Source organism: Phyllobates terribilis, unplaced genomic scaffold, assembly GCF_046119375.1.
Source record: "Phyllobates terribilis strain yellow unplaced genomic scaffold, ASM4611937v1 Scaffold_3__8_contigs__length_932513732, whole genome shotgun sequence".
NCBI classification, from domain to species: Eukaryota; Metazoa; Chordata; class Amphibia; order Anura; family Dendrobatidae; genus Phyllobates; species Phyllobates terribilis.
Window position 1 is genome coordinate 687,174,653 of NW_027362763.1, and position 27,813 is coordinate 687,202,465.

Below are 27,813 nucleotides of genomic sequence, written 5' to 3' on the forward strand. Positions count from 1 at the left end.
AAGCAACACTGTCACTGTACTTATTATATATGTGACTGACATGTTTCTATCTATCTAATCTATGTGTGAAGCTCTATTCCTTCTTGTCTAAATTGTCAGGTACCGGTGTATGCCGCTGTTGAATTGCTGGCCGGCTTTTTTAAAGAGAGCGTCTTCTGAGCTTTTGGACACCTTTAAAGGTGTTTTCTATGTGTTTTTGTTTGCCTGCCATTGGTTTTAACGGTGTTCGACGAACAGTTCCTCGAACATCCCGGTGTTCGACGAACCGAACCGAACCCGAACACTACGGGGGTGGCTCAACACTACTCTCTACTGCAGGGAGATCATCAGTCGTGGGCGTTTTCTTTACCGCAGGACTCGGTTTGTCTCCAGTCTTTGGAGAACTTTTTTGGGGCTCTGGCCCTCATCTATGATGACCCTGACCGAGTCGCCTTGGCTGAGTCTAAGCTACTTCGCCTTCAGCAAGGGAATCAGTCAGTGGAAAAGTACAGTTCTGAATTCTGCAGATGGGCAACGGATTCCAAATGGAATGACTCAGCCCTTAGAAGTCAATTTTGTGAGTGGCTTACTGAATGGTTGAAAGATGCCTTGGCAGTATATGAAACCCCTCAGTCCTTGGAGGCTGCCATGTCGTTGTCCATTGTCTTGATAGATGCCTTCGGGATAGACAGGTGAGACCACCTTCTCCGGGGCATTCTTGTCGGGGTTGTGTACCTCTGCTGGGAGAGCAGTCTGGGTTTGAGCCAGTACTGGTTGGCAGAACCCATGCAGTTAGGGGGTGTCTCTACATCATACATCTCCCTGGAGATTCGCAGGAAAAAAGGCGTATGCTTTTTTGTGGGAAAAAGGGACATTATGTTGAGACCTGTCCTGCAATTCCTAAACAAGAGGATTAACTCTTGGTAGCCTGAAGTTGGATAAACAAGGGGTGCATTTGTTACCAACCTGCAGTCCCCGCTTTGACGTGTCAGCAGAGGTGGTGCTAGAGAGAAAAATCGAGAAAATTTCTGTGTTTGTTGACAGTGGAGCCAGAGTCAGCATGGTTGATGCTGAGTTTGTGAAAACTCATGGTCTTGCTTGCTGTGCTTTAGCTGAACCTATTTCCATCTTTGCCAATGACTCTGCGCCACTTGCATAGAAAGCATTTACTCATATTGTACATAATGTAAAACTGAGGGTGGGGTCAGTTCATTGTGAAATAATTCCTTGCTATGTTATGGACAATCTTCCCACACCAATTGTTTGGTATTACTTGGCTTGTTAAACATAATCTGTTGGTGGATTGGCAAACTGGGGAGAATATTGATTGGGGAGATTACTGCCATGAGAACTGTTTAAATATTTCCCTTGCTACTGTCTCTAAGTATATATTACCTGCTTTTCTGTCTGGTTTTAAGGACGTTTTTTCTGAGAGGGGGTGTCGGGATTTGCCTCCTCATTGTGCTTATGACTGTCCTATTAACCTGATCCCTGGAGCTAAGCTACTGAAATCCAGACTGTATAATCTTTATGGCCCTGAGAGACAAGCCTTGAAGGATTTCATTGCGGAAAGTCTGGAGAAGGGACATATCAGACACTCATCTTCGCCCGTGGTGGCAGAGTTCTTCTTTGTGAAGAAAAAAGATGGCGGTCTACGTCCCTGTTTAGATTTCCGGGAATTAAATCAAATTATCATCCGTGTTGCATACCCTCTTCCTATGATTCCTGATTTGCTCAGCCAGGTTGTAGGAGCTAAGATATTCTCCAAGTTGGATTTAAGGGGAGGCTACAATCTGGTTAGAGTCGGAGAAGAGAACTAATGGAAAACAGCTTTCAATACCCCGGAAGGACATTTCGAGAGTCTGGTTATGCTTTTTGGTTTGACCAATGCACCTGCAGTATTCCAGCATTTCATAAATTATACACTGCTCAAAAAAATAAAGGGAACACTTAAACAACAGAATATAACTGCACATAAATCTAATATCTGAGAAATCAAACTGTCCACTTAGGAAGCAACACTGATTAACAATTAATTTCACATGCTGTTGTGCAAATGGAATAGACAAAAGATGGAAATTATTGGCAATTATCAAGACACCCTCAATAAAGGAGTCGTTCTGCAGGTGGGAACCACAGACCACATCTCAGTACCAATGCTTTCTGGCTGATGTTTTGGTCACTTTTGAATGTTGGTTGTGCTTTCACACTCGTGGTAGCATGAGACGGACTCTACAATCCACAGAAGTTGCTCAGGTAGTGCAGCTCATCCAGGATGGCACATCAATGCGAGCTGTGGCAAGAAGGTTTGCTGTGTCTGTCAGCGTAGTGTCCAGAGGCTGGAGGAGCTACCAGGAGACAGGCCAGTACACCAGGAGATGTGAAGGGGGCCATAGGAGGGCAACAACCCAGCAGCAGGACCGCTACCTCCACCTTTGTGCAAGGAGGAACAGGAGGAGTGTGGCACCCCAAGGGTCTGGTTGCCACAGTGGTAGAAATACCATGTCTGAGAGCGAGCATGGGTTTTCCTGGTTAGGAACACTTTAACATGCAACACCTCCTGCCCCAGTCCAGGGAGGGGAGGAACCTGCCCTTTATAAACTGGATCTGGGGCGGGGTTAGAGCAGACAAGACAGGGACAGAGAAGAGACAAGTCGATCCTGGAGTCCACTCTAGTCAGAGTGAGGAGCTCTGTAGGAGACAGGAGCTGAAGGCCAGGGACTGGAGCTAGCAGAGCGTCCTGGCCGAAGACGCAGAGAACCGGACACCGCAGTCCGAGGCTGTGAGGATTTCCACATCCAGCAGCAGAAACCACCTGGCAGGGGATTTCAGGTCCTCTGGCCATAGGAAGCCTGGAGGCTCAGTCACAAGCAAGGGACCGGCACCGCCATCGAGGAGCGGAAGCTACCAAAGGCCCCAAGTCACCAGCCATACGAGTGAGTGACGCGCCCCCTGGGACATATTCCTTTTTGAGGGGAATACCCGGCACGGATCAGATGGGGGGGGTTGTAGTCTCCGAGCGGCTGTGACCCGGTCCCGTGCCCAGGGCGTCAAGCTCAGTGTTATGTGGCAGCTTTACAGATGTTACTAAAGTTCTTTTGTGTCGACTACGCCACCCGTTGTGATGCGGTCACTGTGGCCGCCGCTGCAGCAGGGTCCGCTGAGGCTGATGGTGGATGCGCAGCTTGGTGGGATAACCCCCAACGGGAGGGGTATAGCCTCAGAGGGGACAGGCGCAGAGGATGGGGGTTGTGGTGGTGCGGTGCAGCCGGCAATGAAGACAGACTCGGGTTGTGCAGTTAAGGGAGTTTACTTACTGCTGATGTTTCGGTCACTCCAGCTGCTAGTGACCACCCGAGCCGTGCTGCGTCCACCAGGTCCTGGATCCAGCCAACCCCCAAACAAGTCCGGAGCGTGGCCCTGAGCTCTCCCTCTGTCCTTTCTTCAGCCGTCCCCACCAGGGATTCACCTAGGTCCAGCTCCCTCGGGCCTTCTTTTGGGACACCCTTGGCCCTGGGTTCCCTGACCCTTCATGTGGTGTGCCTTCGGGGTGAATATGGTGGGTGACCGTGGCAAACGCTGCCCACGATCACCGGTCTCTGGCTGGGGATTGTTTTTGCCCCCACCAGCTTGGGTTCCGGTACCCTGATGCTGACTCCTCACCCGGTGCTCTAATTTGGGTTCTTGGGTCCCTTCAGTCTTCCCCCTCTGGGTCTTTCTCTGCTCCACTCTCTCTCTCTCCAGGGCTGCTGTTTCCTGCTCTCTGCATCAGATTTGTCCTCTGCAGCTGACTGACTCTCTGCGTCTGACCCTGATTCTAAGTTGGTGCCCTCCTTATATATCCCTCTATGTGTGAGCTCAGGTGACCAGCACCCAATGAGCTCCTAACACTACCCAGACTGCTCCCCCTATCTGCCCCTACACTACATGGGATGTACCACCCCCCTCCCACTCCAGCCAGGAACAGGCTCGGTTGTACCTGCACATTTCCAAGTGGGAGTACCGTCGGCCTGCTCCTCTGGAGTGGGATGTATGTAGTGCATGCAGTCTATCTGAGCTCAGTTCCACACTCCATCCTTACCCGGGAGTGGAATATCACACCTCTGGGTTGAGGTGCAATACCCCTGTAGCAGCCGAATCCTCAGGGTGCTACATTCCCCCCTGGTAAATCACAGCACGTCCTCGGGCTGTAAGACATAAAACACCAAAACATACAAATTTTTCATATAAACATATAAAACATATAAAACATTATATATATAACATATCTTATCAGATAAAACTTTCTCGTAGACTTCTCTTGTAGACTTCTCTTGTCTCTGGTTCCTCCTCCGGACACTGTGCAACGTATGTCCGGGAAAAGTGCGACAGTCTCTTAGAGAATCTGGTTTTCTATAAAACCGGTAGGGGGCGCTTTAGGACGCGCAACTATATACAGGGGAGTTGGAAGTTGGCCGCTCTCAGTCCTCGGCCAGTTAGAGGAAAGGGAATGGCTGCTCACAGTCCTCAGCCTGTAGGATGAAGGGGTTAACGGGTAAAACAGTTCACTGGTCCCAACGGGGACTATTTTAGCAGCAGCAACAGTTCCAGTTTCAGTTCCTTTATACCCCGATTGGGTAACTATTTACATCACTTCTCGGCCGCACTCAACGGCGTCTTCCTCCTGCTCTTTCTTGATATGGTGTTGCTTCAGACCCGTCCGGGTCCTCTGGCTCCTCCTCTCCGTACCGCAACTCCTCCTCCGTCAAGCGGTGTACGTGGAGGGCGTAAGGTCCTTTGGCACACTTGTGCCGGGTGAAAGTGACTTCGTCTCCGACGTAGAGGTCACGGCCTTTGTGACCTTCCGGCAGGTGGGACTCGACGTCTCTGCGGGTCACAAAAACGTCACCGCGGTTGTTACGGTCCCGAATAAAGCCCCACCCATGCTGCGGGTTGAAGTTTATCACTGTCCCGATGGTGCGGGGACAATGCGCTGCACGGGGGTTCCTCCTAGTCCGGCTCTTCTGCTCCGCGCTCCGGATTTGGGCCTGTTGTTCTCTGGCCCGCCTCTCCTCCCGTTCTCTCGTAAACTCTGCTAGCTGCTGACGACAACACTCAGTCCGCTCAGCGGCGACTGCCCGAGTTTCCTGAGTGAACCCCATTAGATCTTCTCCGGTGGGGTCCCACTCAAACTGTGCGTCTTCCAAAGGAGGCGAGACCCGAGTCACGGGCTTCGGAGCCGGGATCAGGGGCTCACACAAGGGCCCTCGTCTCTGTTGCCGCCCCAGCTCATGGTATCCTTCGGGCCAGATGAAGGGCTGCCCGTCCGGCCATGTGAGCTGGCTGAAGAGGTCCTCCCCCAGGTGTGGCACCCTTGGTATTGCGGGCGCGGGCGCGGTGGTGATGGCGCCCGGGTTGCCCAGGCCTTGCGGCCAGGCCTGGGGCACCTGGAAGGTGAAGGGCACCGTTAGGACGGCGGCGCCCTGGGCTACCTGGCCTTGCGGCCAGGCCGGAGGCTCCACGGAGGTAGGGGGCGCTGTTGGTGATGCGGCGCCCGGGGGTACTAGGCCTTGCGACCAGGCTGGTGGTAATTCCTGTTTTGTCACGCTCCGGGTCGAGGCGCGTGACGTCACAGGGGTCGCGGCGGCGGCTTCCGGTCGGGGCCTAGTCCATGGCGGTGACCTGGCGGCTACGGGCACAGCAGGGGGACTTTCGGGCTCTGCGACGGGGAGCTGGGGCAGGTAAGCGGTGTCACGGCTTGGGGTATAGGCGTCCCCTTTACCTGCCTCCATGCGTTCGGCTCCCTCCTCGGCGCCGTCTCCGGCCTTGGGTCCTCCTGCGCCATCCTCAGAGGCGGTCTGCTTCCTCTTCCAGGGTAGCGTGCTCCGTTGACTGGTCTCTGGTTGCTGGGCCATCTCCCGGCTCCACTCCGCCAGTATCTCGCGCTGTACCCGGGCCATCCTCCTTGCGAGGCCCTCCAGGGCAGTTTGTGCACACTCCCGGTCTCGGGGGAGCTGCGCTAGGATCTCCGCTAGACCTAGCGGGGTTGTGGACTCTAGCAGGCTCCTGACCATCGGGTCGGTGCTGCTCTGCTCGGCTTCCGGCAGGCTCCTGGCCAGCGGGCCGGTGCTGCTCTGCCCTCCTTCCTCGGTCTCTAGCAGACTCCTGGCCAGCGGGCCGGTGCTGTTCTGCTTTCTCTCCATCTCCGGGTGAGCTCCTCCGCTACTCCTTGTTAGACCTCTTGCCTCCGGGTGCGCTCGCTCCAGACTGCTCCAAGCGACACCCATCTTTGTTCTTCTCTTTCGTCTCCTCCCACTTCGAGGGCGGTCCCGGGGCAACTCGGTGACTGTCAGCTCCAGGGGGAGTTCTTTCACGCTGACAGACACCTCCAGCATCACAGTCTCTGTTGGTGGGGGCGGTTTCCACTTTTGGCGCCATTTTCTGTCCTGGCCCACGATGGGAGGTGGCCTCTTGCCCTCCTTTGGCACGCCCATAATGGCGTCCGCTGCTCTTCCAAGGCGGGAAATCTGCGGTTTTGGCGGGAAGCGTTGCCCAGTGGCGGGAAACTCTGCAGATGGCGGGAACAAGCTGGAAATGGCGGACAATCGGCGGGAAACGACTGGTGATGGAGTCCGATGGCGTGGACCCTCCGGAACCGGCGGGAGACTTCTTTCTGAGGTAAACTTGCACTTTTCTTCAGGCACGCAGTACCCGGGTGTTGCGGGCACGTAATCCTGCCGACTACGCCAAAGTTGACGCGCCCCCTGGGACATATTCCTTTTTGAGGGGAATACCCGGCACCGGATCAGATGGGGGGGGTTGTAGTCTCCGAGCGGCTGTGACCCGGTCCCGTGCCCAGGGCGTCAAGCTCAGTGTTATGTGGCAGATTTACAGATGTTACTAAAGTTCTTTTGTGTCGACTACGCCACCCGTTGTGATGCGGTCACTGTGGCCGCCGCTGCAGCAGGGTCCGCTGAGGCTGATGGTGGATGCGCAGCTTGGTGGGATAACCCCCAACGGGAGGGGTATAGCCTCAGAGGGGACAGGCGCAGAGGATGGGGGTTGTGGTGGTGCGGTGCAGCCGGCAATGAAGACAGACTCGGGTTGTGCAGTTAAGGGAGTTTACTTACTGCTGATGTTTCGGTCACTCCAGCTGCTAGTGACCACCCGAGCCGTGCTGCGTCCACCAGGTCCTGGATCCAGCCAACCCCCAAACAAGTCCGGAGCGTGGCCCTGAGCTCTCCCTCTGTCCTTTCTTCAGCCGTCCCCACCAGGGATTCACCTAGGTCCAGCTCCCTCGGGCCTTCTTTTGGGACACCCTTGGCCCTGGGTTCCCTGACCCTTCATGTGGTGTGCCTTCGGGGTGAATATGGTGGGTGACCGTGGCAAACGCTGCCCACGATCTCCGGTCTCTGGCTGGGGATTGTTTTTGCCCCCACCAGCTTGGGTTCCGGTACCCTGATGCTGACTCCTCACCCGGTGCTCTAATTTGGGTTCTTGGGTCCCTTCAGTCTTCCCCCTCTGGGTCTTTCTCTGCTCCACTCTCTCTCTCTCCAGGGCTGCTGTTTCCTGCTCTCTGCATCAGATTTGTCCTCTGCAGCTGACTGACTCTCTGCGTCTGACCCTGATTCTAAGTTGGTGCCCTCCTTATATATCCCTCTATGTGTGAGCTCAGGTGACCAGCACCCAATGAGCTCCTAACACTACCCAGACTGCTCCCCCTATCTGCCCCTACACTACATGGGATGTACCACCCCCCTCCCACTCCAGCCAGGAACAGGCTCGGTTGTACCTGCACATTTCCAAGTGGGAGTACCGTCGGCCTGCTCCTCTGGAGTGGGATGTATGTAGTGCATGCAGTCTATCTGAGCTCAGTTCCACACTCCATCCTTACCCGGGAGTGGAATATCACACCTCTGGGTTGAGGTGCAATACCCCTGTAGCAGCCGAATCCTCAGGGTGCTACATGAGCACCCTCACTGAGTACGCACAGCACGACGTGGGGAGTTATTATCTGCAGTATAACTTGGAAATTGACAACCGTGAGTAAAGACCCTGGGACTGCATCATCTTGTCTCCGTGTTTCTTACCGCGCCAGCACTTACTGCACTGGGACGCCCCGCACAACCACCATCATTCACACGCGCTGCCCTGAAGCTACATTCTTCCTGTGGGGAGTTATACTACACTTGCTGCGCATACCACCAGCTTCAGCGGACTGCTCCGCAGCGGCGGTTATCAATAACCGCAATCCACAGGCGGCGTAGTCGGACATTATAACCTATACACATATATTACGCCCTTGGTTTGACCGCCCTGGGTCACGGACCGGATTGCCGCGACGGTGACTACAACCCCCAACATCTACAAAGGCCCGGCTCCGGGTGTCCCCCACGGCCCAGGGGGCGCGTCAACTTTGGCGTAGTCGGCAGGATCCGCAACTCCCCGTTATCAACGGTATTGCGTGCCTAGAGACTGCTTCACTGTATTGAATGTGGCGCCCGCCCCTGCAGAACAGGCGCCATTATGTGCGTGCTAAAAGATGACAAGGAACTACCTCCCATCGTGAGAAAAGTCCCAGTATGGCGCCAAACGTGGAGCCCGCCCCAAACAGCAATGGTCATGTATGCCAGTGTGTCCATCAAGGTGGGGGGGCTGACCCTGAAGGTGACCGACAGCAAATTGCCATGGGACCGCAACCAACTGCTCTGGAACCGCCCTCAAAAGGGGCGAGGAGATAAGAAAACTAGGAGACAGGGTGTAGTCTGGATCAGTCTAGACAGACCGCACCCGGAGAGGAACATGGAGGGAAGCAGCTGACGCGCCCCCTGGGCCGTGTGTGGGGGAATACCCGAAGCCGGGTCTCTGTGTAATACTGGGGGTTGTAGTCTCCGTGGCGGCGACCCGGTCCTGTGGCTCAGGGTGGTCAAACCAGTGGCAGATCTGTTTATTTGGTTTTTAATGTTTAAATGTCCGACTACGCCACCCGTGGATTGCGGTCACTGAGAACCGCCACTGCGGGGCAGACCGCTGAGGCTGATGTTGTGTGCGCAGCAGAGGGTAGTATAACTCCCCACGGGAGTAGATGGTGAGGGTTGTGGTGCATGGGCGCAGCAGAAATGACTCAGAGTCCGTGCAGTGGAGTTCAGGGTCTTTACTGTTGGTAATGAAGAAGGCCCTGCCGGGAGTACTGGCTAACATTAGAGGCCTGGTCAGTCTGTGAGCGAACAAGAGTCCCCCTGGCCAGGTGGAGTTGTAGGCCTTCCCATCTGACTGCACTCTTCCTGGCTACCTTGCTGTAGTCGTATAGTAGCCCACGTCCCTGAGTGTACCGTGTGGTGCTCACCCATATGGCTGGTGACTTGGGGCCTTTGGTAGCTTCCGCTACTCGATGGCGGTGCCGGTCCCTTGCGTGTGACTGAGCCTCCGGGCTTCCTATGGCCAGAGGACCTGAAATCCCCTGCCAGGTGGTTTCTGCTGCTGGATGTGGAAATCCTCACAGCCTCGGACTCTGGTGTCTGGTTCTCTGCGTCTTCGGCCAGGACGAGCTCTGCTAGCTCCAGTCCCTGGCCTTTAGCTCCTGTCTCCTACAGAGCTCCTTGCTGCCGCTCTGTCTGTTATCTGTCTCTCCACTCTGACTAACCCCGCCCCAGATCCAGTTTATAAAGGGCAGGTTCCTCCCCTCCCTGGACTGGGGCAGGAGGCATTGCATGCAAAAGTGCTCCTGACACGGAAAACCCATGCTCGCTCTCAGACATGGTATTTCTACCACTGTGGCAACCAGACCCCTGTGGTGCCACACAGCGCCGGAACCCCAGCCAGCGACCTGCTGCAGACCGCAGCACCCTGCACCCTGGAGGAGCTGATAGCAAAGCTGCACCAGGAGGACTCTGAGTTCCTCCGCTCGGGGATGGAGGACCTGGGCTAGAGAATGGAGAGAGCCCAGCGGGAGGACATCACTGAGTGGAAGTGGGAGATGGAGTGGAGGATGGCGAGCCGGCAGCCGATGACGCTACCAGGCACCGGCAGTGCCCCAGCCTCGGCGGATCCCGACCAGCGCCAGGAGGCGACACGTGATGCAGGAGCGGCCGTGGGAGCAGGTAGGAGGAGTCTCCCTGTTCCAGGCGCTGCCAGCGTCGACCTGCTCCTGGGCCCCCTGGTGGAGCCGCTGCTCCTGGGCGCTACCGCTAGCCCGCTCCTGCCCCCGCAACAAGGCCCACAGTCAAACCCTCCAGCCCAGGGCGCCATTACCACCAGCCCGCTCCTTCCTCCGCAGCTAGGCCTGCAGCCATGCCCTCCAGCCCCGGGCTCAGCCAACATCAGCCCGCTCCTGCCCCCGCAACAAGGCCTGCAACCACGCCCTCCAATCCCTGAAGGAGCCGTCTCCCCCGCCCGCCGAGTGTGTATATCGGCGCCGCCTGTGGGACTGGGCCGCGGAGGTGGAAGACCAACAGCCCCCGCTCCTGCCCGTCCCGCAGGCTGCAGCCGCTGTCTCCCGGTTGCCGGAATACGAGGCCCAGTTCGAGTGGGATAATGCTGGAGAGGACCTGATGGGTTTCTCCCAGGAGAGCAGGGCAGCCGCGATCCGCCGCAAGGAGTTCTGCCGTCGGGAGCTGGCACAGCTAGAGAAGGAGCGGAAGTTGCGGTGCGTACGGTAGGAGCAGCTGGAGGCGAGTAACATGGAGGAAAAGGCCCGGGTCCGCCGAGACAAGCAGACCGCTTGCGGTCCCCGCATCACCGGGACCTTTGTAAAGTTTAATTTGGACGTGGGATGGGGGTTCATCCGGGACCCGCTGACGGACACAGACCTCTTCGTCAAAAGGAGGGATGTGGAGCCCCGCCTCCCGGAAGGACATCGTGTCCTACACCAGGCACCGCGGAGTCAGGGGCTGGTATGCCCTAAATGTCCACCGGGTGGAGACAACGTTCCACCACACTGAGGATCGGGATGAGTCAGCCTGCGGTGGGCCAGAGCCTCCCCAGAGGGAGCACCCTTACTAAGTATAGTAAGAGGGACAGAACTTTACATGTAAATAAGTTACCCATCGGGGTCTGCAGAGACGTTGTGAGTTTGTTGTCTACCCAGTTGCCCGGAAGGGTGCAGTTTAAAGCTGCAAAAAAATTGTGTGTGCATATTTACCCGGTAAGGGTACCAAAGACTGACAGGCTGAGGACTGGGAGCAACCACTTGTTGTATATAGTTGCACTTCCTAAAGTGCCCCCTATTGGTTTTATAAGAACTTACAACAAATGACCTCAGAATAAAAACCCGTTGGAGGTAGCCGAAAACGTGGTAAAAAAGACTGGATCATCTATGCCCTGCAGCCACCCCAGGGCCTACGTTTAGGGTTTGGGACGGGTCCCTCATGTTCCTGTTTGCTAGTTTGCACCTTAAGAGAAAGAATGGACACCTGGTTATAGAGTATGCTGTAACCTGTTTGTTTATAAGAAAGGTGTTTTATATGACAAATGTTTTACATATATGAAAGAGTTTTATTGAAAAGAGTCTATAATGTTTTGATATGATGCCCCAGTAACGTTAATAGAAGTATGCCTCCCATAAAGGGAAGAAGAGTTGTTCATGATCTTGTATGCGGACGAGTCCTAAAATTTTGCATGTCCTAAAATACATTGTCTTTTACTCTGTTCCAGCCCACTGACGTGCTGTGTTTTACCAGGGGGGTGTGTGGCGCCCCTGAGGGTTCGGTCGCCACAGAGGTATTGCATCACACCCAGAGGTGTGGTATCTCACTCTCAGGTAAGGAAGGAGTATGGCTCAGGACCCTAACACCTGCATTCACTACACCACATTTCCGGGGGACAGGGAGAGATTGCTCCTAAGGGAGAGCACAGTCCCTGGTCCCTGGCTGGAGTGGGGGGAACCACCTAGAAAGGGGGAACTATGTGGTGGATGGGGTGGAGGAAGCACTGGTAGAAGGAGGTATATAAGGGGGAACGATCTTGAAAGCGGGAGTCGGTCAGTTCAGTCTGAGGAGAAGTGACAGGAGCAGGGGCTCTGTAGTAGCTCTGCTCTGCAGGCAGGCCTACCCAGGAGGCCTGAGCCTGGGAAGAAGGAGAAGTAGGAAAGGGAACTGAGAGGCTACAGGAACCAAGAAGGGACCCTAGGGGTACGGGCCGTGCAGAAGGCCACCCGTACGCTCGCTGCTACCAGGAAGTAGCGGGGTCAGGTCAGAATAGGGAACCGGATCCCTCAACTAGTGGAGAGACATTGAAGGCTCAGCTAGAAACCGGAGGCTACAGTATCTAACGTGCTGTATCCATAATCCACACCAGTTGCACTAAGAAGGTAGCCACAAAGGACCAGGGGACGGAACATATGTCGCCCGCTAAGGCCCAAGGGTACCGGATAGAAGTGGCGCTGGGTGTGAGGTGCAGGAAGAGGCCAGAGGAAGGTACACTGAACGGGGTCCTGATAACTGCTCTGGAGATACCTGAGGGTGGACTGAGCCCCTCACTTAGTACGCACAGCACGACGTGAGAAGTTGCCTTGAGGTCTGTAACTTGGAAGTTGATAACTGTGAGTAAAGACCCTGGGACTGCACTGCAAAGACTCTGTGTTGTTATTACCGATACCTTGCACTACTACCATCATCATCCTTGCACGCTGCCCTGAAGCTACACTCCTCCTGTGGGGAGTCACATCACCTAGCTGCACATACCACCAGCTTCAGCGGACTGCTCCGCAGCGGCGGTAACAATAACCGCAATCCACAGGTGGCGCAGTCGGACATTATAACATTTGCACACATAGACTACCCCCTTGGTTTGACCGCCCTGGGGCACGGACCGGGTCACCGCCACGGTGACTACAACCCCCAGCATCTACAAAGGCCCGGCTCCGGGTACCCCACGGCCCAGGGGGCGCATCACCTGCATACTTGCGCTTGCATTCCAAGGAATGGGGTAGGGACAACTGAACACTGCAGTGGGACAAGGACGTGGATGGTGATTGTTGCAAGTCTGCAATGACAGGTGCATGGCGAGAGGCATCTTCGCATGCGCCAAGTATCACTTATAATGGGCACACTTTTAGGCAGTGACCTGGAAGTCAGAGATGCTTCCAGAGGTCTTCCCCATGCTGTTCCCATGTCTTTTCAGCACTGTATGCCTGTGTCTGATGATGTGTCACACACCACATGGCCAGATACGGCTGTAAAATGTTAAAATGACATTTCCTGGTGAATGCATTTGTCTTGGTTGAAAGTAATGCAAAAGTGCAAAAAAACGCATCAAAAACGCAACGTGTGAACATAGCCCAAGGTGTCGAGGAGTATTTTTGGTTTTGGTTATTTATTTTGCCTTCTATACAAGTCATTACCCTGGAAAGGATGTTCCTTAACATATTTCCCAGGAAAATCCATTTTGGTTTCGTTTTTGTATGTTTTATTGTGAGTCCGTAAAAGTGGCGTAATACTCTGATAACGTTATTAACAGCAGTAACCTGGGAGTCAGAAATGCTTCCATGGGTCTTCCCCATGCTGTTCCCATGTCAAGTGAGCACTGTTCTCATCGATTTGGTCAATTTTTAGGCCCTCTGCAGACCGCCGGTGGGAGCCGCCTGAAAAATGCTCGAGTTTCCCATAGACTTACATTGGGCTCGTTGCTCGGATCGAGCACCCGAATATTCCAATTTGCTCGACCCAAGCAACGAGTACTACTGCTAACAGCAGCATTAATATTCATTAGAATGAGCCCTAATAAGGGCTGTTGTTGCAGATTACAGAAATAAAAGTGGTGTGGAATACCTGCCTATACGCAGTTAAAATTCTCTCCTTCACTCAGCTGCAGCTCTCCCTACTCTGCCTGTTTCCAGGGTAGACTGTCATGAGCATAGGGTCACGGGTCTTTTGTAGACCCGAAGACGCTATGCGGCCGGCCACTACCAACATGGCTACTACAGTGACTGGCAGGCAATCCCTGCATGTTTATTGGCTGTCTAAAAAGCGCCAAACATGTGGGGCGGGGACTCAAGCTTCCTCCTGAGCTTTAAAAAAAATGCTCGCCGAGTAAGGAGCATCTCGAGCACACTGATGCACGGGTGATTAACAAGAAGTGACGAGCACCCTTGCTACTCACTAGTTACTAGTCTTCTTGTATTAGTAATTAAAATTGTATTTCCGGCTTTCCACAATATTATTTTTGGTGCACGGCATGATATATGGACGTTCATACTTACTATTGCCCTTGCTTGCACTTTGAGATTTTTTTTCTGCTTCCTCGTATGGAAAATACAAAAAAAAAACAGTGTGTTGCCTGACCCTGCATGAGTGTCTCCTTTCCATCTGCTCTTCTTCTTTCAAACCTATTGCTATGCAGAAGCTCTACTCACAAAATGGTCCGACATTTTTAATCATATGTTTGTTTGCTTTTTCAAAAAAGGCTTCATTTTTAATTTTTAAAGGGGGCATTTATGGCATATCCATGGGATATTGTACAAATATCCAGAATTTCGCATTTATATTACAAGTAGGGCTTTGTCACTTATCACTGTGAAGGGAGAGGTGGTCACCCATGTACAGCTCCCTATATTCTCTCCAAAGCAAGTAGAGAGAGCCACACATGTGCCCCGACTTCTATACTTCCACCAGGGTTCACAAGTCACTGTTTCCATTAAAGCTGCTTATATTAGAGATACATATTCCATGTGGGAATAACTCTTATGCTTCTTGGTTTATGTACTACAAAAAAGGGTTTGGCTTGCTGAGTACGTAGTATGCCTTGGTAATATGTCATATTTGATGTTGGCGGACATGGTTTAGCAGTACACTCATTCTTACCATAAGAGCTATTCCCTCCAGCTGTGCTTCCTTTTTTCCATTCTCCATTGAATTCTGTCAGGCACCAATTATAATGGTCACCACCGCACAACTCACTCATGGTGACGTCACATATCGTCACTTTATAGTACTCTGTCAGAAAGTCAGGAAAGGCGATCCTGCAAAAAAAAAAAATGGCCCTTTGTGATGACTTTATTATAAAGGAAACCTTCTAAGGCTAAGTGCCCACGATGCAGAAATGCTGCGGAGCGTTTCTGCATCTCCCTGGCAGAAAAAACGCGTGGGGATTTTACATGCGCTTTTTCTGCCAGGTAGAAGCGTTTGTGAAGCGTTTTGAACATGTGATTTTGCATGCGGGTTGTCAAGCGCTTTTAAAAGCGATTTTAGCATCACTTAGAAAGTGCTTGACAACTTGGTCACACTATATAAATCCATGCAACCGGCATGGATTTATGTTATGTGATCAAGTTGTGATGCTGCAAATGCAGCATCAATAGTAAAAAAAAGAAAAAAATGTTGAAAATTAAAAAAAACACCTTATACTCACCTTCCGATGGCCCCCGGTCTCCTTCTCCGGTGCGTCCGGTGTCTTAGGCGGCTAGCGGTGCTCTAAAAAGGACCTTCCATGACGTAATTTAGTCAGTGGTCTCGTGACCTTTCACATGACTAAATTACGTCATGGTAGGTCCTTTTACACCACCGAGAGCGCTGCCGGGAGCAGACAGGGGGCCATCAGAACGTAAGTATATATTTTTTTTAATTTTAATTATTTTTTAACTACAGGTACTATAGTAGTCTCCTCTTCTCCAGACCCAGGTACCATCCGCGCATTGAATCGCATAATATCCACATCTGTACGGGTATTCATGAAGATGTTATGCGGTCCAATGCAAGTCAGTGGCAGCGATTTTGCCGCAATTCCGCAAAATTAATGGTTGTGCTGCCCATTTTTTTCCGCAATGATAATCCGCAGCGGAAATTTCCGCAGCATGTGCACAGCATATGCGGATTATCATTGGGGAACATAGCAGACAACGTAACAAGCATATTTAATGCATTTTAGCAGCGGAAATGGCGCCGCGGAAATGCATTAAATCCGCATCGTAGGCACGCAGCCTTACAAGTCAGGAATGTCCAAAACAGAAAACAAATTCAGGAGAGAGCTGGAAAGCATTCAGGCAAGGTTCAAGTAGGCAATTGTTTAAGGAATCTATTTAAGGAATCTATTTGGCAAAGGCAGGAGACAGCCACTCTTTATGGGGGCAGTTTTTGAATATAAGCTGGTAACTCACCAAAACTCTCCTTCATCCTTATCAGTGTTGAGTTCTGCTTTTATTTTGGCATCCACCTGGTTCCATATTTCAGATCTGAGAGAATGCGAAAAAAAAAACATTTTTACTTTTAGAAAATCTATTGGGTCCAGTTGATTTACTCTAGTTAAATGTGACATGCTAGTACTATTTACTTGATAATGCTGTCCACACACAAAAATTAGCTATAGGTTCACCTCCAGCATCCCAGTATGAATTTGCATGCTCAACTGGATGTGAAAACATATTCAGTAGGGGAGAGAGAGGAAATGGGGCTGAAAGGGGTATTTCACTTTAATAATAATAATTAGTGATGAGCAAATATGTTGGAGATCCGATCTCCAAACTTAAGTTCGACACGAATGTGGCACATTCGGATTCGTGATCAGAAATGGGGGGGGAAATTTGTTAAATTCGGGAAAATCGGTAACATTTGGCGAATTTCTGTGGTTACATGATTGCCGGCCAACTACAGCATTTTTTACTATTTTGCTAGCATTGTGCTTGTGTATGATGAGTGGGAAGATGTGGTAGATTACTGGGGGGGGCTGGTGATAGCTTAGAACAGGTCAGATCAGCGGCACGCTTTTTTTTCCTGTAGGTGGTAACTTTAAGTCAGGAAAACACGGCTAGCCAATCAGAGCGCAGGAAGCATCCACAGTGTCCCAGACACAAGGGCTTCTGCAATTGGCTGCTGAAATCACATGTCCTCTTCATAGAAAAAGCGGCCATGTTCCCTCAGAGCCATTTTATGCATGTCAATGAAGGAGATAGATGCTGCTGAGTGCGCTGTGTCCTGTGTAATGAGAGACATTATCTAGATAGATGGGCACTTCTGTTGAAGTCAGATAGTGTAGATAACCTGTGCTGTGTACCTGTTCAATCAAACTTGCAGCCCTTTTTTTTTGTGCAATTACTAAGATTCTGACAGAAAGAGCAGGGCCTATGGCATAGAACTGTGTTGTACACCGGTTTTACTGTCTGTGCTCCATGCAGACCTTCAATCTATTGTTGCACTTGCTAATGTGATAAAGCAAGCAAGCTCTTGTAGGCCACTTTTTGTTTTAATTTACTAATGTGATAGTGCAAGCTGTGTTAGCCCAGTTTGTCTTTTTTTGGTGCATGAACTTCAGCTTTATGCACAGTAAAACAAATATTTTTTTTCTGTTGCAAGCCACAGTTCACCAAAGATTTTTTTGTGTGGCAAATGCGATACAATCTGCTAAAATCCACCTACTATTTTAGTGGCGGCGAACCTCAGCTGTTTTCAAAGTAAAAAAAATGATTTTTTTGTCTTGCTATATAGTCTACAAACAATTTTTTGTGTGGCAAACGTCATACACTCTGCTATACGTCAGCTACTACGTTAGTGGCGGTGAACTTCAGCTGTTTTCAGAGTAAAAAAAAAAAGTTTTTGTCTGTTGCTAGGCAGAGTCCACCAAAGATTTTTTTGTGTGGCAAACGTGATACAGTCTGCTAAAATCCACCTACTATTTTAGTGTTGGTGAACCTCAGCTGTTCTCAAAGTAAAAAAATAGATTTTTTGTTTTGCTAGGCAGAGTCCACCAAAGATTTTTTTTGTGTGGCAAGCATGATACACTCTGCTATGCGTCAGCTACTACACTAGTGGCAGTGAATTTCAACTGTTTTCAGAGTTAAAAAAATTGATTTTTATCTGTTGCTAGACAGAGTCCAAAAAATATTTTTTCTATTACAAATGTGTTACACTCTGCTATAAGCCACCTAGTCCTTTTAGTGGCAGTGAAATTCAGCTGTATTCAGAGCTTGTGCAGAATCAAAAAATCGATTTTTTGCTGTTGCTAACGTTATACAGCAGGCTAGATATGAGTTTGAAATAGTTTGGAGAATATCCCCTATGTTATACAGTCATCATCCACAGTAAAAAAAATACTTTGTTCGGTTCGTAACGTTATACAGCAGGTACATCTCCGTTTGAAATAGTTTGAAGAAAATCTCCTATATTATATAGGCGTCATCCACAGTAAAAAAAAATACTTTGTTTGGTTCTAACTAGTGTTGAGCGACCACTAAAATGCTCGGGTGCTCGAAGCTCGGGCCGAGCTCACCGTGATACTCGGGTGCTCGACCTGAGCAACGAGCCCAATGTTAGTCTATGGGAGACCCGAGCATTTTTGCGGCGCCACCCCCGGCAGTCTGTAGAAAGCCTAAAAAGTGCCCAAAACGATAGTGACAGTGCTCAAATGACATGGGGACAGCATGTGGATCGCCCCAGGAAGCATTTATGACCCCCAGGTCACTGCTGTCAACAACGTGGTCAGAGGTATTAAGCCACTTTTATGGGCTCACAATAAAACGTTCAAAAACTAAACTGAAACTGTTTTCGTGTGAAATATGCTATTTAACATCCTTTCCAGGGTAAAGACTTGTGTATAAAGTAAAATAAATACCCCAAAACAAAAATACTCCTCCACACCTTGGGCTATGTTCACAAGTAGCATTTTTTATGTGTTTTTGCACTTTTGTATTGCTTTCAACCGTGACAAATGCATTCACCGGGAAATGTAATTTTAACATTTTACAACCTTATCTGGCCATGTGCTGTGTGACACATGCATACAGTGCTGAAAAGACATGGAAACAGCATGGGGAAGACCCCTGGAAGCATCTCTGACACCTAGGTCACTGCCTAAAAGTGTGCCCATCAGAAGTGATCCTTGCCGCATCAGAAGATGCAGACTTGCAACTATCCCCGTGCAAGTCCTTGTCCCAGGGCAGTGTTCAATTGTACCTCCCCCATTCCTTGCAATGCAAGCACAAATATGCAGCCAACCACCCACCCACCCGCAGGCTGCAGTACTTTACTACTAGCTTGCACTTGAAATGGGGCCTTTTAGTTTGGAGGAGGCCGAAGCTGGCCACTACCTCATGGCTGCTTCGGCAGCGAGGTCTCCATACTCAGTCCCCAGCCGCCACTATTTGTCCCGGTAACCTTCCCCACACTTTTCTTAGCCTAGCCTGCTTTAGGGCAGTATTGGACGAGCCCACTAGACAACCAGACTCCTCCGGTGGGCCCTGGCTTCTCCATCAGGGGAGTTGAGAGTGCCAAGGTGAGGAGCATGATGATGATGATAGAAGTTAGCATCTGCTTTGTTTTCTTGGAATGCAAGCGTAAGTGTGCAGCCTGCCACCCACCCACCCCCAGGCTGCAATACCATACTGCTAGCTTGCTTGCACTTGAAATGAGGCCTTTTAGGATTGTGGAGACAGACGCCGGACACCATGTCATGGGTGCGTCGGCGGCCTGGTATCCATACTCAGTTCCCAGCCGCCCAGCGGCCGGGTGTCCACACTCGGTCCCCAGCCGCCAGGGGGCGGCCGGGTGTCCATACTTGGTCCCCAGCTGCCTTTATTTGTCCCGATGCACCTTATACACAAGAGCGCATACCAAAACATTAACTGTGCCCTCCCCAGTGCATTTAGTGGGAAGGACAGCCTATTCAGCTGAAGTGTGTGCACGCCAACCCCCTGTTCATGGCACATGCAAAGATGCCTCCCGCCCTGCACCTGTCGTTGCAGACTTGCAACTATCCCCGTTCAAGTCCTTGCCCGAGGGCAGTGTTCAATTGCAAAAAAAAGGAGCATGGACCGCACCTCCAAAAATCATACATTTAATCTAATGCCTCTCGGCAAAAATATATATAATTGAACATCAGGTTCTTAGTTTAACATTCTGATCAGACTGTATGAAGCCCACTGCCACATCACGGCAAACCTCGTAGTGGGTCCTAACATTTCCTGCCTGAACGGGAGCGGAGCCATGCGCCAACCATCGCCACAGCGACAATGCACCAGCAGGACAGGCGGCCTGGTGCCTCACAGCACCCATGCTGCAAGACTAAGTCCCCATGACTGTCCCGCTTCCGTTCAGGTAGGAAATGTTAGGACCCACTACGAGGTTTGCCATGACGTGGCAGTGGGCTTCATACAGTCTGATCAGAATGTTAAACTAAGAACCTCATGTTCAGTTATATACAGTATATTTTTGCCGAGAGGCATTAGATCAAATGTATGATTTTTGGAGGTGCGGTCCATGCTCCTCCTTTTTTGCAGTGTTCAATTGTACCTCCCCCATTCCTTGCAATGCAAGCGCAAGTATGCAGCCTGCCACCCACCCACCCCAGGCTGCAATACCATACTGATTGCTTGCTTGCACCTGAAATTGGGCCTTTTAGGCATGTGGAGGCGGAATCTGGCCACCACGGCATGGCTGCGTCGGCGGCCTGGTATCCATACTCAGTCCCCAACCGCCTCACGGCTGGGTGCCCACACATGGTTCCCAGCCGCCTGGGGGAGGCCGGGTGTCCATAAACGGTCCCCATTTGTCCCGATGCACCTTATACACAAGCACGCATACCAAAACATTACCTGTGCCAGTGCATTTAGTGGGATGGACAGCCAAACCACAAACACGTGGACAAGTGAATGTGGCCAGGGATGGTCCATCTCACTGACACCTTCACACTGGGTTAATATTGTGGAAGCCGGGACACAGTTGGACACTGGATGCAACACGTCCTCTAGACATAGAGGATTGCGGGTCCTGGGTCAATCAGGCTTCATCACAAAGTTCAGAAGGTAGACAGCAGCAGTGGTCGGCCTCCTACACAATGAGCAAATTATTCATGATCATGAGTCCATCCTTCTCCTGAGTTTTCTGTTCCTTGGAATGCAAGCGCATGTATGTAGTAGCGGCTAGGCCTGAGGTGGTCAGCGTTTTGGCGCATATCCTACCCCCTCCGAGGATTGCTGGATGTTTTCCTGCTACTATCCCAGTTCTATGACTCCCGTTAACACAAAGCTTCAGGTGATGAATGATGGATGAGGTGGTGGCAAAGGAGAAAGAGCAGGAGTAACAGGGACCATACACATCAATATCAGGCCAGTCAACCACACATGTCATGTAGGATATGTTTCTGTACCAAAAGGAGAGGTTCGGCTACACAGTTATAGAGCATACAGTAAGTGCAATGCCTACCAAAAATTTCGAGGCACTCAAATGCCCCTTGGAAGTGACATGGTGGTCAGAGGGCCGTAACTAAACCGTTTTTTCTATTTATAGCAACTGGGTCTCCTGTGCACTGTTGGCCTAAGCAGTGAATGGAAGGCTTTCCAAAAATTATGAGGAACTGCAATGCCCCATGAACAGACGTGGATTACAGCGTACTAAAAACCTTCTACCCATTATTGGGGAGTGGTTCTCCCTTAGTGTTCATCTATGCATTGAAAAGCAAAAGCTGACTAAAATTAGGAGGAAATGCAATGCCCGTTGGAAGAGACTTGGAGGTTAGAGTTAATTAAAAACAACATTTCAATGCCCCTTGGAGGAGCTGTGGAGTTCAGAGTGGTTTAACAAGACCCTTTTAATGCCCCTTGGAAGAGTGGTGGAGGTCGCAGTGGAATAAAAAGCTAATATCAATGCCCCTTGGAAGAGTGGTGGAGGTCGCAGTAGCTTAACAAGATGGTTTTAATGCCCCTTGGAAAAGTTGTCGAGGACGCAGTAGCTTAACAAGACGGTTTTAATGCCCCTTGGAAGAGCGGTGGAGGTCGCAGTAGCTTAGCAAGACAGCTTTAATGCCCCTTGGAAGAGTAGTGGAGGTCGCAGTAGCTTAACAAGACGGTTTTAATGCCCCTTGGAAAAGTGGTGGAGGTCGCAGTAGCTTAACAAGACGGTTTTAATGCCCCTTTGAAGAGCGGTGGAGGTCGCAGTAGCTTAACAAGATGGTTTTAACACCCCTTGGAAAAGTCGTGGAGGTCGCAGTAGCTTAACAAGACGGTTTTAAAGCCCCTTGGAAAAGTGGTGGAGGTCGCAGTAGCCTAACAAGACGGTTTTAATGCCCCTTGGAAGAGCGGTGGAGGTCGCAGTAGCTTAACAAGATGGTTTTAATGCCCCTTGGAAGAGTGGTGGAGGTCGCAGTAGCTTAACAAGACGGTTTTAATGCCCCTTGGAAGAGCAGTGGAGGTCACAGTAGCTTAACAAGACGGTTTTAACACCCCTTGGAAGAGTGGTGGAGGTCGCAGTAGCTTAACAAGACAGTTTTAATGCCCCTTGGAAGAGACGTGGAGGTCAGAGTGGTTTAACAAGATGGTTTTAATGCCCCTTAGAAGAGACGTGGAGTTCAGAGTGGTTTAACAAGACGGTTTTAATGCCCCTTGGAAGAGACATGGAGGTCACAGTAGCTTAACAAGATGGTTTTAATGCCCCTTGGAAAAGACGTGGAGTTCAGAGTGGTTTAACAAGACGGTTTTAATGCCCCTTGGAAAAGTGGTGGAGGTCGCAGTGGAATAAAAGACAATATCAATGCCCCTTGGAAGAGTGGTGGAGGTCGCAGTAGCTTAACAAGACAGTTTTAATGCCCCTTGGAAAAGTGGTGGAGGTTGCAGTGGAATAAAAAGACAATATCAGTGCCCCTTGAAAGAGCATTGAAGGTAGCAGTAGCTTAGCAAGATGGTTTTAATGCCCCTTGAAAGAGTGGTGGAGGTCGCAGTAGATTAACAAGACGGTATTAATGCCCATTGGAAGAGCGGTGGAGGTCGCAGTAGCTTAACAAGACGGTTTTAATGCCCCCTGGAAGAGTGGTGGAGGTCGCAGTATCTTAACAAGATGGTTTTAATGCCCCTTGGAAGAGACGTGGAGGTCAGAGTGGTTTAACAAGACGGTTTTAATGCCCCTTGGAAGAGACGTGCAGTTCATAGTGGTTTAATAAGACGGTTTTAATGCCCCTTGGAAAAGTGGTGGAGGTCGCAGTGGAATAAAAGACAATATCAAAGCCCCTTGGAAGAGTGGTGGAGGTCACAGTAGCTTAACAAGACGGTTTTAATGCCCCTTGGAAAAGTGGTGGAGGTCGCAGTGGAATAAAAGACAATATCAAAGCCCCTTGGAAGAGTGGTGGAGGTCACAGTAGCTTAACAAGACGGTTTTAATGCCCATTGGAAAAGTGCTGGAGGTCGCAGTGGAATAAAAGACAATATCAAAGCCCCTTGGAAGAGTGGTGGAGGTCACAGTAGCTTAACAAGACGGTTTTAATGCCCATTGGAAAAGTAGTGGAGGTCACAATAGCTTAACAAGATAGTTTTAATGCCCCTTGGAAGAGTGGTGGAGGTCGCAGTTGCTTAACAAGACGGTTTTAATGCCCCTTGGAAGAGCGGTGGAGGTCGCAGTAGCTTAACAAGATGGTTTTAATGCCCCTTGGAAGAGTGGTGGAGGTTGCAGTAGCTTAACAAGACAGTTTTAATGCCCCTTGGAAGAGATGTGGAGTTCAGAGTGTAATGGGGCCGGGTGGTGGAACCTCTGTGCCTTGGAGCAAGGAGGAACCCCGAGGGGCAGGTGTTAGTCTGAGGACAACCTTGTAATAGAGCAGGTGGCTCCCACGGGTCAAATAGCGGGGACTGACCAGTGTATCGGGTGGACACAACAGGAGGATGGCAGTCTCTGGGTGAGCAGGCGGGTGGTCACGGCAAGTGACGGCAGAATGGGTAAGAGTCTCTAGGCAAGCAGGTGGTCATTGCAAGTGACAGCAGGGCCTCCAGGTAGGCTAGCAGGCGGGTAGCAGGTGAGCGCTCCCAGGTGAGCGGGTAAGAGTCCCTTGGCTGGCTGGCAGGTGGTCACGGCAAGTGAAAGCAGAGCCTCCAGGTAGGCTAGCAGGCGGGTAGCAGGTGAGCGCTCCCAGGTGAGCGGGTAAGAGTCCCTTGGCTGGCTGGCAGGTGGTCACGGCTAGTGACAGCAGAGCCTCCAGGTAGGCTAGCAGGCGGGTAGCAGGTGAGCGTTCCCAGGTGAGCGGGTTAGCAAGTACGGCAAGTAGCAGGCGGGTAACAGGCAGGTGCTTCCTGATCCGTAGGTGGACTCGCCCATAGACAGACAGGTGGATGCAGAGACAGACTGTTGGGCAGAAGAGCAGACAAGCAGGCAGACTGGACTGGTAGTCAGGCTGGCAACGGGCCCTGAGGGCTGAAGCAGAGGTGAGTATGCTTTACAACAACTTTGCTCAGGCACCTCCATTTTGGAGGAGGTGCCTTATATATGGGAAGTCCTCCGGCCATTTGCCGGGGACTCCTTAGGACGGCGCGCGGTCTCTTTAAGAGAGGGGGAGCGTGCGCGCGCCCTAAGGACAGTGCCCGGGAAGGAGCGCCTGCCGGCAGCAGCGAGGGAAGGAGCACTGGAGGACGCCGCACGCTGAACAGGAAGGTGAGAGGGACGGCGTCTCTGCCTAGCAGAGGGCTGAGACGCCGATGCTACAGTACCTCCCCCTTTAGGCCCCCCCTTTTTTAGGCCAGAGCGAAATTTCTCAAGGAGAAGCGGGGCGTTGATGTTCTCCCTGGGTTCCCAAGTTCTTTCCTCAGGACCAAACCCCTTCCAATCCACCAGAAAAAAAGTTCTTCCTCTTACCCTCTTGGTGGCCAGGATACTCTCTACTTCAAAAACGTCCTCAGCAGAAACCGGGGTAGGAGGAGTACCTGGATTGTCGGAAAAAGTGTTAAGGACAATGGGTTTGAGGAGGGATACATGGAAGGAGTTGGGAATGCGTAGGGTGGCCGGGAGTTTTAATTTGTAGGCCACTGGGTTAATTTGCCTGAGGACTTCGAAGGGTCCGATGAATCGAGGGCCCAAGTTGTAGGAGGGTAATTTGAGCCGCACATGTTTGGAGGAGAGCCAAACCTTGTCTCCTGGACGGAATTGAGGCGGATCCAGACGTCTCTTATCAGCATATCTCTTCATCCGCTCGGAGGACTGAAGAAGAGCGGACCTGGTACTCTCCCAAATGGTAGAAAATTCGCTGACAAGAGACTCCGCGGCAGGGTTGTCCACAGAAGCGGAGACGGGAACTGGAATCCGAGGATGTTGGCCACAGACTATAAAGAACGGGGATTTGGAAGAGGACTCGCTCTCATGGTTATTATAAGAAAATTCGGCCCATGGTAGGAGATCCACCCAATCGGAATGGTGGGCATTAACGAACTGCCGGAGGTAGCTGGTAAGGATCTGATTGATCCGCTCCACTTGACCATTGGACTGTGGGTGGTAAGCGGAGGAGAAATCCAGGGTGACGTCTAGCAGCTTACATGTGGCCCTCCTGAAGCATGAGGTGAACTGAACCCCACGATCCGACACGATGTGGAGGGGTAGACCATGGAGACGGAAGATGTGGCGGATAAAGTCTTTAGCCAGCTCGGGTGCAGATGGGAGACCAGGCAGGGGAATGAAGTGGGCCATTTTAGAAAAGCGGTCAGCGACCACCCAAATGACTGTACAACCAGCAGAAACAGGAAGATCGGTGATGAAGTCCATAGCAATATGCTGCCATGGAGCAGCAGGTACCGGAAGGGGCAGGAGATGGCCGGCTGGTAGATGTCTGGGAACTTTGTTAGGGGCACAGGATGAACAGGTCGTGACAAAGTCTACAATGTCCTTACGCAGGGTAGGCCACCAGTAATGCCGGGCAATGAGCAGTAAGGTCTTCTTTTGGCCAGCATGGCCAGCCAGTTTAGAAGAATGTCCCCAGTGAAGAACCCTCTCCCAATCTGGTACTGCTACAAACGTCTTACCGGGTGGAAGACGAGTCAGATCCAAGGGGGCCAAATTCATCACCTTGGAGGGGTCAATGATGTGCGTAGACTCCTCCTCTTGGTCGGAGGACAGAAAGGACCGGGACAAGGCATCAGCATTGACGTTCTTGTCCGCCGGGCGGAAATGAAGGATGAAGTTGAAGCGGGCAAAAAACAACGACCACCGGGCCTGGCGAGGATTAAGTCTCTGGGCATTTTGGAGATACGCCAGGTTTTTGTGATCCGTGTAAATGATCACTGGGTAAAGAGCCCCTTCAAGCAGATAGCGCCACTCCTCCAGTGCCAATTTGACGGCTAGCAATTCACGGTCTCCTATGGAGTAGTTGCGCTCAGACGAGGAGAAGATTTTGGAGAAGAAGCTGCAGGTTACCATTCTCCCGGTAGAATATTTTTTGGTGAGTACAGCTCCAGCTCCAGAGGAAGAGGCATCAACCTCCAGGTAGAATTGTTTATTGCAGTCTGGACGGTGCAGGACGGGGTCAGAGGCGAAGGCTTTCTTTAAGGAAAGGAAGGCCTCCTCGGCTTCAGGCGACCATACCTTGGGATTTGCCCCCTTACGGGTAAGCGCTGATATGGGAGCAGTCCGGGACGAGAAGTGTGGGATGAAAAGACGATAGTAATTGGCGAAGCCCAGGAATCGCTGTATCGCCTTCAACCCCTCTGGACGGGGCCACTTTAGGACAGCAGAGAGCTTCTCGGGATCCATTTGCAGACCTGTCTGGGAAATAACATAGCCCAAGAATGGAAGAGAGGTCTGGTCGAAGAGGCACTTCTCGTATTTGGCATAGAGGTGGTTCTGCCGAAGCCTAAGCAGGGCCTGACGAACATCCCTCCGGTGTGTGTGGAGATCCGGAGAGAAGACCAAGATATCGTCCAGGCATACCACCACGCAGGAGTACAGGAGATCACGGAAGATGTCGTTGACCAGTTCTTGAAAGACAGCGGGAGCATTGCAGAGACCGAAGGGCATGACACCATACTCATAGTGACCGTCCCGAGTATTGAATGCTGTCTTCCACTCGTCTCCTTGACGGATACGGACCAGGTTATATGCTCCTCGTAGATACAGCTTGGAGAATATCTTGGCACCTTTGAGATGGTCAAACAACTCTGAGATGAGCGGCAGGGGATATTTGTTCTTTACTGTGATTTGATTGAGTCCTCTGTAGTCAATACAGGGACGTAGCGAGCCGTCTTTCTTTTTGACAAAGGAGAATCCGGCTCCAGCCGGGGAGGTAGACTTTCGGATAAATCCCCTAGCCAGATTTTCTTCAATGTATTCAGACATGGCCCGGGTTTCGGCCGCAGACAATGGGTAGATATGCCCACGGGGAGGAGTGGCGCCAGGTACCAGGTCGATCGGGCAATCATATGGCCTATGGGGTGGCAACGTCTCTGCCTCCTTTTTACCGAAGACGTCCGCATAGGGCCAGTATGGAGCCGGGAGACCGGGTAGATTAGCTGGAGTAGGCGGAGGGCGAGCTGGGTGGACCAGAACCAGGCAGGTCTTATGGCAGTCTGGACCCCACCGGAGTACTTCGCCGGATCGCCAGTTCAATACAGGTTCATGTGTCTGAAGCCAGGGTAGACCTAGCAACAGGGAGTGAGAGAGTCCGGATAGCACATGGAAGGAGATCTTCTCAGAGTGCAGCATTCCCACCTGCAGAGTTAAGGGTTCAGTGACGAGCAGGATAGTCACTGGAAGGAGTCTTCCATCCACAGAGGCAACAGACAAAGGTTCAGAGACAGGCTTGGTGGGAATATGGTATCTCTTTATCAAGGACTGGGAGATGAGGTTCCCAGCGGCTCCAGAGCCCAGCTGGGCAATTTCAAAGTACCTATCCTCTCCACAGGAGATAGAGACAGACAGGGTCAAGGAGGTAGAGGACTTACTTTTGTCTAGGATGACTTCTCCAAGCGATCCTAGACACCGGCGTTTCCCGGCCTCACCGGGCACGAACGGATCAGGTGCTCCTTGCTGCCACAATAGAAACAGCTCCCCTCGGCCCAGCGTGAGTCCTGGCGGGATTTGACCATCTTGGTCTAGTCGACCTGCATGGGCTCAGGTGCGTGCGCCCGGGGAGTGGCCGGGGAAGAGACAGGTCTCTGGAAGGTAGGAGCAAGGCGGGGAAACCTTCTCTCAC

At 51.5% G+C, this 27,813-nt stretch overlaps 1 protein-coding gene across 2 annotated transcripts in view; it reads right to left on the bottom strand.

The window, feature by feature from the left end:
* LOC141257388 (calpain-8-like) overlaps positions 1–27,813 on the bottom strand; it is a 260,656-nt gene that overhangs the window by 66,337 nt on the left and 166,506 nt on the right. For both annotated transcript variants that reach the window (XM_073671884.1, XM_073671883.1), the window contains exons 8-9: positions 16,049–16,123; positions 14,757–14,914 (exon numbers count right to left, since the gene is read on the bottom strand). In XM_073671884.1, the coding sequence (XP_073527985.1) occupies positions 14,757–14,914; positions 16,049–16,123 (233 nt within the window). The remainder of the gene's footprint in view (positions 1–14,756; positions 14,915–16,048; positions 16,124–27,813) is intronic.